Genomic DNA, 12407 nt, shown 5'->3' with positions numbered 1-12407 from the left:
ATCCCAGATGGCAGTAGGAGGGTGTCACCTGGCACAGTATTCAAGGTCAAGGTCCAGGTGTACTGTGTGCTTTCCAGGTGCAGCAAGGCTACAGTGGCTTGGCTGGGCCTCTTTTCTCCTGTCCCTTGATTTGCGGGGCCCTGCGCCTAGGAGAGTCATCCATTGCACCAGCCGCTCCAGGACCTTGAGGTGAAGAGCATGGAGGCAAAGGCTCAGGGGAGGAGTGGGGAGCTGTTTACTTGGGCCCAAGTGGGGCCTCTGGTGACAGTTTGGTGCCACTTCCACAAGGCATTGGCAACAATGGGCCTCAGTGGGTGGAGCACAGGCAAATGTCATGGGGACAGCTGAGCACTTAGCTCAGTGGGGCTCCCCATGGGACTCCCATGGTGACCAGGCAGTCACCACCATTTCTCACCAGGCGGTAGGCAAGGGTGGCAGCTGGCTGTCAGGTCTGCTGTCACGGGCAAGGTCACAGGCTGCTTATAACAACTGCATCTCCCAGCCCTTCCCAGCAGAGTGGGCTGGCCCAGGCTCCTCTGCACAAGGCTTTGGGCTGAATTTAAGCTTTATCTTTGTTTTGGTTCTGGAACCCAAAGGGGCTGAGGGAGGGGAGTTCTGGCAGCCATGTTGTTTTTAACTGGAGACTTCCCTCTGTGTTCAGGACCCTCTGGCTGTGGCGTCACATGCATGCACGCTCAGCTATGCCAGGGTCCATCCAGATCCTGCAGCCACACAGACTGACTGCCAGGGCTCTTCCCCGGTTCTCTGCATGTCGGGGAAGCCCAGGCAGCAGAACACTGGCTCGTTTCCCTTCCCTCGGTTCACCCCACCACAGCTGCCACTCCACCGGCAACCACTTCCTCAGGCCAGTGGCTACTGTATGAGAAAGAACTGAGGACAAGCCAGATGTGGCCGTGTGTGCCCGCAGTCCCAGCACTGCGAGGCTGAGGCTGGAGCAACACAAGTTTAAGGACAGCCCACCTCAAAACAAAACACCCACAAACCCAAAGATGGGTCAGGGATGCAACAGTGTGAAGGCCTGGGGTTCAGGCCCCAGTACCAAAAAATTGCTAAGTATGCATCCTCTAGTTTGTCTCACTACTCAAATGCATAATGCTCTGATGGGAACATATAAGAAAACAAGGCTCCAGGAAGCTTCCTGACCAAACACACTGCCTGAAACCCAAGCCCTTCTGCCCTTTTCATGGGGCCTGGTGTGACCAGAGCTGGGCCAGGTGTCCAAATGACCTGCACGACAGGTTTAAAGTACAGAAAAACCTTTATTGGAAATCTCTGAATACAGTGTGAAATACAGCTCAGTTATTTCCCGAGGCCGCCGGAGGGGAGGAGCTGTCACCTGGAGACTGGTCCTGGCCTGGTTGCGCACTGCAGATATTGGTCTAGGGCTCATCCCTGTCACATGGGGCTGAGGCTAAGGACCAGCCCTGATGTCACCTTGCTCCTCTTAGTCCAGCTCAAGGTCAAGGCTCAGCCTCCCTGGCCTCTTCCTGGACAGGAAGCTTGAGGAAAGGATGGGGCCTCAAGGACCACAATCAGCATGGCTGAGGACCATCATGGATGGCGGGAACAAGCCTCTGCATGCAGGGCTCAGGCAGAGGACAGCAGCTGAGATGGGGGTGTCTACAACTTACTGTCCCCCTGCCAAGCTTCAGGTGGGGAATCTGATGGGATCAGCAGTCACAGATGCAGTGTGGCTGAGGCAGGAGGGCCAGTTGGCCATCACCAAGGGGACTTCCTGTGGCAGCAGCAGGAGGCTTGGCCAGGGCTCCCTTCACAGCCTGCCTCTTGGGTGGGAACGGTGTCTCATGCAGTTTACTAACAAGCAGTCCAGGGCCACCTGGCCCACTGAAGGACAGCTGCTGCCAGGGAACAGCTGGCAGAGGCCAGGCAGGCTGGGAGAGCGAAGGCCAGGCCCCTGACCTCCTCAGGTGATGGTACTTGGTGAGAGGGGAGGCGCACTCAGCTGCTGGCCCAGCTTTGGTTTTTCAACAGGGAACCAGTCCAGGGCGGTGTCACAACCTCATTCCAGGAGGCAGCAGCCAGGCCCAAGAGCAGGAGGATCAGAAGGTGCCCCAGCCACAGGCGAACAGGCAACGCCCCCTGGGCACTCAAGGTTGCACAACTCTGGGGGTCCTCACATTAGCACCCGAGACTTCCTGGGCTTCCAGAGCTGCTGTGTAGGAGTTGAGAGACTGAGCACTTGCCAGGGCACCCGTGGTCATCCAGGACGCAACGATCCTGACCTCGGGCCGCTCTGCTCTCTCCTGGCTTATGTCTTGGCTCCTGCCCCGCGTGCAGGCACAGGAAGCCCCTCGCAGCAGCCTTGGTTCTGGGGATGCTTCTGAGCAGCAGGCCTCTGCCTCAGCAAGAAAATAGCCACCTCCAGTGGGTTTTCTCTATAAAATATTTCTCTGAAAGTAATAAATATTTACCATTCCTATAACCAAGGAGCAGCAAAGGGGAGGGAGGGGAAGGAAGAGCCTTCGCCCGGACTCTGGATGACAGAATCCTAGGGATGCAGGATTTGGAGCTGAGGAGCTGGGCACAGCAGCCACCAGGGCTGCACGGACCCCTAGGAGGGGCTGGCACGACCATTCCAGGTGGCACAACCTTGCCAAGTGTCCTAGGTGAGGCTGGCGCTGGAGTTGTCACCATGGGCAGGCAGGCCCATCAGATTCCAGACACACAGGCACAGGGGTGCAGAGCAAGAGGAAGACGGCCCTGGGAATGGGGGGACACAGAGAACCCCAGGACTCCCTCTTCCTCCCAGCACTGCCCAATTCCTCTTTCTGCCTGGCCCATCTCAGCCACCACTGGGAACGTCAAGCGGTTAATGGCCAGGACAGGCAAGCAGGAGGCAGAAGTGGAAGACACCCTTTGTGAGACAGTTGGTGACAGGTGGGGTGCACAGATGGCCCTGCTGCAGCTCTTGTTACAAACGGTATTCCTTCTCCAAGGCCAGCGGGGGTCTCCAGAAGGTGTGGAGCAGGGACTTCAGGTCGTCTCCAGGGAATTGCCCTGCCATCCACCTGGCTGGGAGCAGCAGGAGGGACAGGAGTGGCTCTGGCCCCTGGGGAGTACAGCAAGGGGGTGCTGCTGGTATTGGAGGCTACTTTTACTGCAGGGTTTCCACAAAGGCGTCAAATTCTCGAACATTCTTTTCATGCACAGCCAGCTTCTCGGGTAAGGAGTCCTGTTGGAGAGAAGAGATTTGCTCATTCGGGCCACCAACTTGGTCCCTAGAGATGGAGACAGGAACCCAAGCAAGTGAGCTGCATGGCCATCAGGACAGGAAAGACACATCCTCTGGTTTACACGTGGCCTGGAGTCCACGTGGGTCATACGCTTTTCACGGAAGGCAGAACACACCAAGAACGGCTTAGTGCAGAGACTAACATGAAATATCTGCGGTGCACGTCAGACATTAGATAAAACTGCAAGTTTACAGCTCTCTGGTCGAAGCAAAGTTCCTTTAGGCCTTTTTCTGGACCAGTACACCCAGAAGAGGAAGAGGACAGCCCCAGGCACTACCCAGGGACAGCCTGAGCAGGGCCGGGTGGCCTGGGCACCTGTGTCATCACACCAGCCTTGGGGGAGGAGAGTGAGCATGAGAGCCATGGCTGGACAGAGGACCAGGAGACCCGAGCTGTCATCCCATACCAGACAGAAACAAAGGCCAGGGACAGCAGGTGACAGAAGGGACTGAACACTCTTCTCCAGCCTTGAAACCTAGAGTGGCCAGACATAAAGGTAGGGCCGGGCACTCCCTGGTCCTAGCTGCAGATACAGTGAGTGCACAAGACCAATGTCCTCCTGAGTGCCTGTCACATGAGGGCGGGGCCCAGAGTGAAACTCAGGCACTAACTCCAGGGTCAGGGCTTTGGTTCACATGGCTCTGTGGCCACAGGGCACTAACTCTGGCACGCACCACAGGGCTTTCTGTTTTGTGGGTTGGGGTAAGAAAGCCTCCTTTTCAGGACTAAAGATTCATGAAAAACAGTGCGGTTCATAGTAGCAGGAGCCAGGCCTTTGTTTCCATCCACAGCACAGCCCAAGAAAGGGAAGGAAAAGTGCCTGGTGCTTGGGCAGTGTCCACGTGTGTCAGGAAGAGGATTCCTGTCCTCTCCCACCATCCTATTAGTAGGCAGAGCTTTCTGTTTAACCAAACCAAGGCCTCTGCTTTTTTTTTTGTCTTTTTCCTTTTTATCAGTACCGGGGATCGAACTCACGACTCTGCCTGCTTTCAAGGCAGGCGCTTATGCCGCTGAGCTAAACCCCCAGCCCCAAGGCCTCTGCTTTTACAGAGGTGAGAGACTGGACTAATGCAGTGGGATCATGACCTCTCGAAGCAGGACACCTGCCTGCCTTCCCAGGCAAGAAGAGGAAGTGCCCCGAGAAGCGATGTGGTCATCACAGCCGGCGGCAGGACATCTGGCCAGGCCCGAGAGCCCCAAGGAGAGAGGGCGCACACAGCAAAGGGCAGGACAGACCCTCAGAACATGAGGGCCTCTGCCCTATGACTTGGCACCTGGCTGGTAGGTGACAGAGCTGGATGCCAGAGCCATCGAAGTGGCTCGAACAGCAGCATGCAGGCCCACGGAGAAGGTGAGGAGAGGGAACCGGTGTGAACTACTGTGTGGCACTGTGAGAATCTCAATTGTGACCAAAAGCAGACAGCAATCTATCTCTTGTGTCTCTTTCCTGTGACAGGGATGTTTGTGGCAGCAGGAAATGCCTAGTCTGTGTGCAGAAGTGACCATACATGGGACCATGGTGGGGAAGGGGCTTTCGTACCAAGTCTTCTGCCATGGACTGGGCTCCGATGTCTATGGAGAGGCTGCTCAGCTGTGGGGGGTTCTGAAACTCTCGGTAGAAGGTCCCCAAGTCCATCGGCAGAATGTCGTCTTTAGAAAAAGCTGGTTTCTTCAAAAATAAGAGACTCAGTTTAGCTTGCCTTGGAGCACAAAGGAAAACCTAAAATAAACTGCAAATAAGTCTGTTTCCTTCCAAGCTCTATCTGAGAAAAGATGAAGGGACACCTCGCTCTTCCAGAGTGCTTGGCCTGCAAACCCGGGGACACTATTCCTTTCCCAGGGAGCTTTCTGTCCCTTATTCAAACACCGTTCCTAAGCAGAAGGCCACCTAATCAGCTGTGAACAGGACCTCAGTGGAATCCACCGGAAAATCTCCAGTCAGAGCTGAATTCTAACCAGACAAGGAATGAAATGCTTTACTGTTCTCAGCCCCAAGTCTCTCCAGGCGGGGAACAGGACAGAGTGAGTCCCTTTACATCCTCGGTTGCACAGCCCAGCCCAGCCCAGCCCAAGGGAGCTCACTCCTGCTCAGCAGGGGCCTCCAGCTTTACCATCCCTGGGCAGCTGTCAACTTACAAAGTCGATCATGACGAAGTCGTCGTGGGTGTTACCGCCGCTGCCTGCGCTGGAGCCCTCGGAGTGCAGGCTGCCGTGCAGTGGGGAGGCAGCCTCTGGCGAGTCTGGAGGGTTCACCTGGTGCAAAAGAGGCAGAGTCAGTACAGAAGCTGGGAGCTGGCTGCCTATTCCTGCTCACATCGGCGGATTCTGTAAGGAGCCTGGTGCTGGCCATAAAGGCTTCTGGTTGAGGGGGTTGCTTAGCCCAGGAGAAGGGATGAGACTGCACCATCCACAAGAAACTGGCGGTCACCGGTGCACTCACCATAGGGTCGGCATCCTCCAGCTCCAAGTTCTTGGGAGCAAACATGGCGAAGGGTATGTCCAAGCTCGTCAGAGTCACCTACAGAGCACAAGCAGAAGCGTTCGTGCCTAGCCCTCCCCTCTCCCACCAGCTGCCTGGGTGCTGCCCTCACACGTGCCTAGATTGACTATAATGTCCCTGCTACCCCCTCCCCCACCACAAACGCCCACAGAGTGCACGGGGCTGGGCTCCTGAGGACCCTGCCTGGGAAGTGGGCTCCAGCCTGGCCCAGCCCAGCCAATGGACATAGGCAGCTCCAGCCTCAAAATGCAACACAGAATGCTGCCATTGCCAAGGTGCCCGTCCTTGGGCCCCAGCAGGGACAGAAGAGTCCTACCTGGTTGATGGGCTTGTTGACAAAAGCCCCCACTTTCCGGACAAAGATGGTCTCCAAGACATCGTGGGTGGAGGCCCGGCCCTCGCTGCTGTTGGAGACGGTCTCGGTGCCCTCACTGGAGGAGAAAGGTGACACTGGTGCCCATCCCACAGCATGGCAGAACAAGCTGGTTCCCCGAGCCTACCCTCCTGTGGGGAATCGGCCCCCGTGGGACAGGACTATGTGTGGCTGTTGCTTCTGGCCTTGTCTGATGAGCTGACAGCAGAGGATAGCACATACTGACTGAAACGTCATGTTATAGCTGAGTAAAGCTAGGGTGGAAAAACCCATGACCATGCACGTAGCTAGAGATACGGACGAGCGGCTCTCACACCGCTGCTACTGCAGTGTTCAATTATGTCAAGACCCCACTCTTCAGCTTTTCTTCTTCCTTCACCATCTAAGAACACCTCAAGACCCTGTGACTTACAGTGCACTGTCATTCAAGCCTCACCTTGAAAGGACACTGGCACCACTCACAGTGAGGGTACAGCAGCACCCTGGCCAGCAGGGTCCCCATGATCCCTCCTGCGACCCTGCCCCCAGCCAGGCCTCCACTCCTGCAAGCCCTGAATGACACAGCCAGTGCCTGCTCCCGCTCCCACTCTGTGCTGGGCCCTGATCCAGGACCTGCGCGGTGGCTCACGACCCAGCAGATGCTCACAGCTGTGAGCAGCAGGGGATTGGAGAGGTCATCAGATCAACTGCAGGGACTCCAGGTGGGCAGGAGCACTGGGTGAGCACTACAGCAGCAGTGGGGATGGGCACTAGGGACTGGCTTCCGTGTGCCTGGGACCTGCATCTAACCCTCATCTGATGCTGCAGGGTCTTTTGTCATTAGCTACTCCTGTCCCAGGGGTCAAGACTCAGAAAACTGCAGTATAAAATGACTAACAGATCTTCCTTTGATCATCTGACCCTGGGAATGAGGGAGAAAGGAGGGAGTCTCTCCATCCAGGAATTTTTTTAAGAATCACCCACAACAATCTTCCTGAACAGTTACCCTCCCACCACCTTCCCTGATGACGAACCCTTGGCATGCGTGCCACAGCTGGCTGTGGCTGTTCTCGCTGAAGGCTCTAAAAGGTTCCTGTCACTGCCAGCAGGACAATCCTGCTATCTCCCAGGCCATCTGAATGCAAGGACAGGATGCCAGGCCAGGGAGGGCTCTGGAGCTCTCAGGGTCAAACACGTACCAGGCACGTGGCCTACAATGGAGCTCATCCTGGCTCTGTCATTTTTTTTTTTTTCTTTTTCATTTTTATCAGTACCAGGGATCGAACTCACGACCGCCTGCTTACAAGGCAGGTGCTTATGCTGCTGAGCTAAATCCCCAGCCCGGCTCTGTCATCTTCCAAAAAAAATGTGGCAGTAGTGACTTTTCTGTTTGTTTAAGACAGAGTCTATGTAGCTCACGCTGGCCTTGAATTCACAGCAATCGTGTCTCAGTCTCCCCAGTTTAGAGATTACAAGTGTGCGGTACCACGCCTGGCCAACAGTGGTGACTCTTGCAAGGTAGAAATATGAGAACTATTACTTCCTACTTAATAACTACCTTCATCATGACAGAATGCATCACTTTGTCACCATTCCTGGATTTAATTTCTTTTGTAAATGAGAAAAAAATGGGCATTTCCAAAGAATGTCAACGAGGCTCTAATTCAGAAAAAAAAAAAAAAAAAAAAAAGCAAAAATCAGAATCACATCCACAGGTGCACCTTGGCCAGACACTTCAGGGTGCAGTAAACACCTGTTTTGATCCTCAGGCCATGGACTGTTGCCAACAGGAGCCTGGGGTAAGGGAAAAACACCCCTTGATTTCACCGGGTAAGGCAACAAGACCAAGCCCCGCTGGCTCCCGTTATCAGAGCTTCCTGACACACCGGCTGCAATGTAAGCTTAGGCTCCCCAAAGATTTGCAGGAGTTCCCATTTGAGGCCCAGAAGCCTGTGTGTCACCCCCCAACCTGGGGTGGCGCCCCATGGGGACTCACCTGCTGGAAGGTGTGGCAGCACAGTGGGTCCCATCTGAAGGGGTGTGGATCCCCAGTTTCTCCTGATCCGCCTGGGCGCCGTGGGCAGGCTGGTTGGGAGTGACAGGCACGCCACCTTCCTTCCCAGGAACCATCAGCTGTGGGGGAAATGAAAAGATATGTGAGTGACAGTGTCATGCTGTAGAGGGCCCTTTGGGGCTGGCTTGGTAGCGCCTGCTTCTGGCCACTCCATGACCAATGCCACCATTAGGTGGAGCAGGCACCCCCACATTCTGATCCTTGCTGGGACTTGGGTGCGGGCAGACATGCATGGTGATGACCACCGAGGGACAGGGACAGGCAGGAAGAGAAGCCACAGGAAATCCTCTTTCCTTCCTCCTAGAGTTGGACACTCACGCCATCTGTGTCCTCAGAGGCAGGGGAGGTGGCAAGGCAGCCCATGTCCCCAGCTGGAGATACCTGGTGAGGGTGTGGAGCGTTTAGACCAGCAGTGAACACTACTGGGAAAGCCAGGTCAGCTGATCCAAGGCCCAGGACAGCAGGCTGATAGGAAAGGCGAGAGCTTGAGAGCTGAGCAAGAGAAAAACAGAGAGGCAGAGGAGAGGCAGGAAAACACAGGCCTTCGGCCCAGGACAGACGACCTCAGAAGCGGGAAGGGATGATCCCTGCCTCGGCCCACAGCGAGGGGCCGTGGGATGCAGTAGGTCAGGCCCCTGGACCCCCTTGCAGGCGAGAAATACAGAAGCTCTCCTCCCAGGCTTGGGAGCCCTGGCTCCGAGCCTCTGAAAGGCCTCAAATGAACTCCTGGCTACCCCATCCCTAGGAACAGCTAATGCTTGTATTCCAAGGCCAGCAGATCTGTGGGCCACAACCCCGGGCAGAACTTGTGGCCAAAGTCATCAGCCTTTCCAGAGCCATTCTATTTTCTCCTCTGTCCTTGAGGTCCCTTCAGAACGGAAGGCTGTCTTTTCTAATCACACCCTTCATCACCCCTGGGTAGGGGTGGGCTTGTATTTATACTGAAACAAGAAAGGCCAGTCTTGAATTGCTTATTTGGAAAATGGATATAAATAACTCCTTGTATTTTTCACATAACAGAAGGACGGGCAAATACAAGTCCTGATTTTGGACTTCCGGGCTGTGGCTGGGTCCTGTTAACATCGGCTCTTCGGCCTTGGAATGCTCCCACGGGACACCTGGGGCTGCTTAAACCATGACACCCTGGGCTCGGTCTCATAAGGAAAACTAAAAGAAGCTGTCTGGTCAAATCCCCTTCTTCCCACGGTGAACTCACTTGATGGGAAAAGGCCAGTCCTGCCGTGGGGACCCTCAGAGTGTCCGTCACCACAGGAGTAGGGGTCTGAAAATGTGCCTTTGTGACAGTAAACACACACTGTGCACAGACACACACAGAGACAGGAAAACAAGAGAAGAAAAAAGAAAGGGACTTGAGAAAGACATGAAATAACCCCCGGGGGGCAGCAGGGAGACTGGAGGGACAGTGGGACCTGGAGTGAGAAGGCAGCACAGGCACTGGGGCTCCCAAGGGGCAGTGTGGATGGAGGGTCCCGGAAGTGACACCTACCCCACAGTGCACCCCGCATGCCTGTCTCAATAAGCAGCGGGGAGAGCAGGGGGGCTCACGTGGGTTTGACTTAGCAAAGCAAAGCAGCCTGCAGAGCGCACCAGGGCAGGGCATGAAGCAGCAGGGGGCGCCGCCAGCATGTGGGGTGGGGCTGGACGACTCACCCAGCTTCGAAAGCTGGTGTGGACCCAGGGGGCGTGAAGGTGTGAGGGCGTGCAGAGGGGTGTGCGTGCGTTGGTGCCCATGTTCTTACAGTCCCTGATGGTGTTGGACAATATGACAGAAACAAAGTAGGGGCCCTTTAAGTACTCTTCTGATTTTAGTTTTTAAGATAACATTTCATTAGGTAGCCCAGGCTGGTCTCAAACTCACAATCTTTCTGCCTCAGCCTCCCAAGTGCTGGGATTACAAGTGTGTACCATCATACCTAGCTCAAAAATCTTCAAAGCTACTAATGGGAAAGAGGATTACTTGGGGGTCCTGCAGTTTCATCTTAAAATCTTTAAGTTTAGCAAATCAATGCTTAAAATCAGACCAAGACTTCAGGACACAGTAGCAGGTTGAGGCTCAAAAGTACTTCATGTCTCAACTTTGTGCCCTAATGACACAGTGATCCTTATATTGGTGGCACAACAGATGACACATCAACATGTACTCATTTCCTGGAACCTAGCAAGATCTCCGATTAAAGCAGTTGAACAATTATGCATGTCCTTGGATGAAGCTGAGGAATAAAGCACTGACTGTTAACAGAAATGAGAGCTGATAACAAAGATTTTACTCTCTGTTATCTCTACCACTAGAGCTTGAAAGGGGTATTTTTGAACCAAACCACCATGGTCTTGGTCAGAGGGACTCAGGGTAAGAAGTGGCCACTGTAGGTAAAATCTTAGCTTGATACAACTGTTGTTGGTCTCACTATACAGTTCAGGCTGGCTTTGAACTCACTCTGCAGCTTGGGCTGGCCTCAAACTTGATCCTCTTGCCTCGGCTTCCCTCCAGTGCCGGGACCACAGGTGTGCACCACCATGCCCGACACTCAGCCTTTTGATCTCTTAGTGAGACCAGACTTGCCTCCTGGCGGGTGGGGTGACAGGTGTGCACCAACACACTGGCAACTGTTGCTTTTCAAACAGTGCAGAACCATGATTTTTGGCACCTCCAGAGTAATCCAGGATAAAACTTGATACATTTCCACAATTAAAAATTATAACTAAATAGATTAAAGAGCTAATGAACTAGTCATACCCACTAGGAAGGCAAAAGGGAACCATGAGGGATGGTTTGAAGCGCAGAAGCAGGGCAGGGCTAGAAGAAACTGGCTGATCTCAGAGTCAAAGAGGAGGAAGCAAACCATGGAGCCAGCAGGGAGCAGAGGGAGCTGGAGGCAAGACGAGGTGGGGTGGGAGCAGCCTGATGCCCTGGAATTCAGCTGGCAGCAGGAAAGGGGTGCCCAGAGGATGTGGCCTTGGCCCCTGCCTGTGAGACGAGACCACGAAAAGCTTCCTGTGGGGAAGGCAGGCGCATTTCAGGTCCATCTTTTAGTGACTGATTAATGGTAAGGCTACTGGTTAGAGTATTAGGAGAGAAAATACAAACAGGCAAATATCTGTGTCATTACAAACACTACACAATGGTTTCTTAGTTTTGGGGGGTTTTTTTTTTGCGCTTTGTTTTGGTATTAGAGATTAAACCAGGGGCTGGGGATTTAGCAAAATGAAAAACGAAAAAAAAAAAAAAATCTACCTAGAGATTAAACCTACTGTTAAATTCCCAGTCTTTTCTTTATTTTTTATTTTAAAGCTGGGGTTGTGCCAAGTTTCTTTTTTATCGGTACCAGAGATTGAACTCATGACTGTGGGCTTGCAAGGCAGGCGCTTATGCTGCTGAGCTAAATCCCCAGCCCCTAAGTTTCTATGTTGCTCATGCAGGGCAGGAACTTGTGATCCCCCTGCCTCAGTCTCCCAGAGTGCTGGGATTACAAGCATGTGCTATTATACCTCTATTTTTACTGGCATTTTTCACTAAATAAGTACTGGCTATTTTGTGGCTCATTCCATGATTAGAAACTAAATTTACCATTTAAGAAGAGAAGATCACTAAATTAGCAGGTGCGGGTTCCAGAACCTCACTGGTGTCTGAACAAATTTGAATTTGTGACTGATTTTCAAGGGTTAGGGTTAGGTAACGGCTAAATATAATTCGGTGGGTTAAGACAGTCATGACCAGGATTCCTGCAGTATTATGTGTTGCGTAAGTCTCTGTTATTCATCACAGTCCCTGAAACAAATCCTTACACAACCAAAGGGACTGGAGTGCAGATGAATATGAAGTCCCCCTCCCGTCTCACACACACACACACACACAGACCACCAGCCCAGAACACATCTCCCTACCTGCGATGGCGGGGAGGTGGAGAACGAAGTGGTGCACACTTCCTGAGAGTCTTCCACCGATGGGTACGCTCCACCAGCTTCCTCGCCAGCAGTTCTGTGGAGGGGAACAGAAACGGAGAGCTTTCTAGGTTGTATAAGGATGGGGGTCATGTCAGAAACTGTTTCAGGTCGTTTATAATGCCGGATAGTGACATAGGAATCACTTAATGATTTACCCAGGATAGTCCAGAAATTACTGGCACTCTTGCACTCTCCAGTAGCTTGCTACACAGAACACCATTTCCATCAAAATGCAAATGCCCA

The 12407-nt window shown here is 53.5% G+C and overlaps 1 protein-coding gene across 7 annotated transcripts in view; it reads right to left on the bottom strand.

Annotated features, from left to right (window-relative positions):
• Positions 1 to 1260: 1260 nt before the first annotated feature.
• The window catches only part of Atg13 (autophagy related 13), a 36511-nt gene continuing 25364 nt past the window's right edge, over positions 1261 to 12407 (bottom strand). For 4 of the 7 annotated variants that reach the window (XM_063227857.1, XM_003465195.5, XM_063227856.1 and 1 more), the window contains 9 exons: positions 12105 to 12198; positions 9418 to 9516; positions 8583 to 8693; positions 8124 to 8260; positions 6092 to 6206; positions 5716 to 5793; positions 5412 to 5528; positions 4816 to 4944; positions 1261 to 3214 (listed from right to left, as the gene is read on the bottom strand). In XM_063227857.1, coding sequence (XP_063083927.1) covers positions 3137 to 3214; positions 4816 to 4944; positions 5412 to 5528; positions 5716 to 5793; positions 6092 to 6206; positions 8124 to 8260; positions 8583 to 8693; positions 9418 to 9516; positions 12105 to 12198 — 958 coding nt within the window. In that variant the 3' untranslated portion in view covers positions 1261 to 3136. The remainder of the gene's footprint in view (positions 3215 to 4815; positions 4945 to 5411; positions 5529 to 5715; positions 5794 to 6091; positions 6207 to 8123; positions 8261 to 8582; positions 8694 to 9417; positions 9517 to 12104; positions 12199 to 12407) is intronic. The other 3 variants (XM_005001581.4, XM_023563028.2, XM_003465193.5) reach the window with 3 other exon arrangements.

Source organism: Cavia porcellus, unplaced genomic scaffold, assembly GCF_034190915.1.
Source record: "Cavia porcellus strain 051 isolate PalLab524CR breed Dunkin Hartley unplaced genomic scaffold, mCavPor4.1 scaffold_17, whole genome shotgun sequence".
Taxonomy (NCBI): Eukaryota; Metazoa; Chordata; class Mammalia; order Rodentia; family Caviidae; genus Cavia; species Cavia porcellus.
This window is presented reverse-complemented; position numbering and strand designations above follow the sequence as displayed.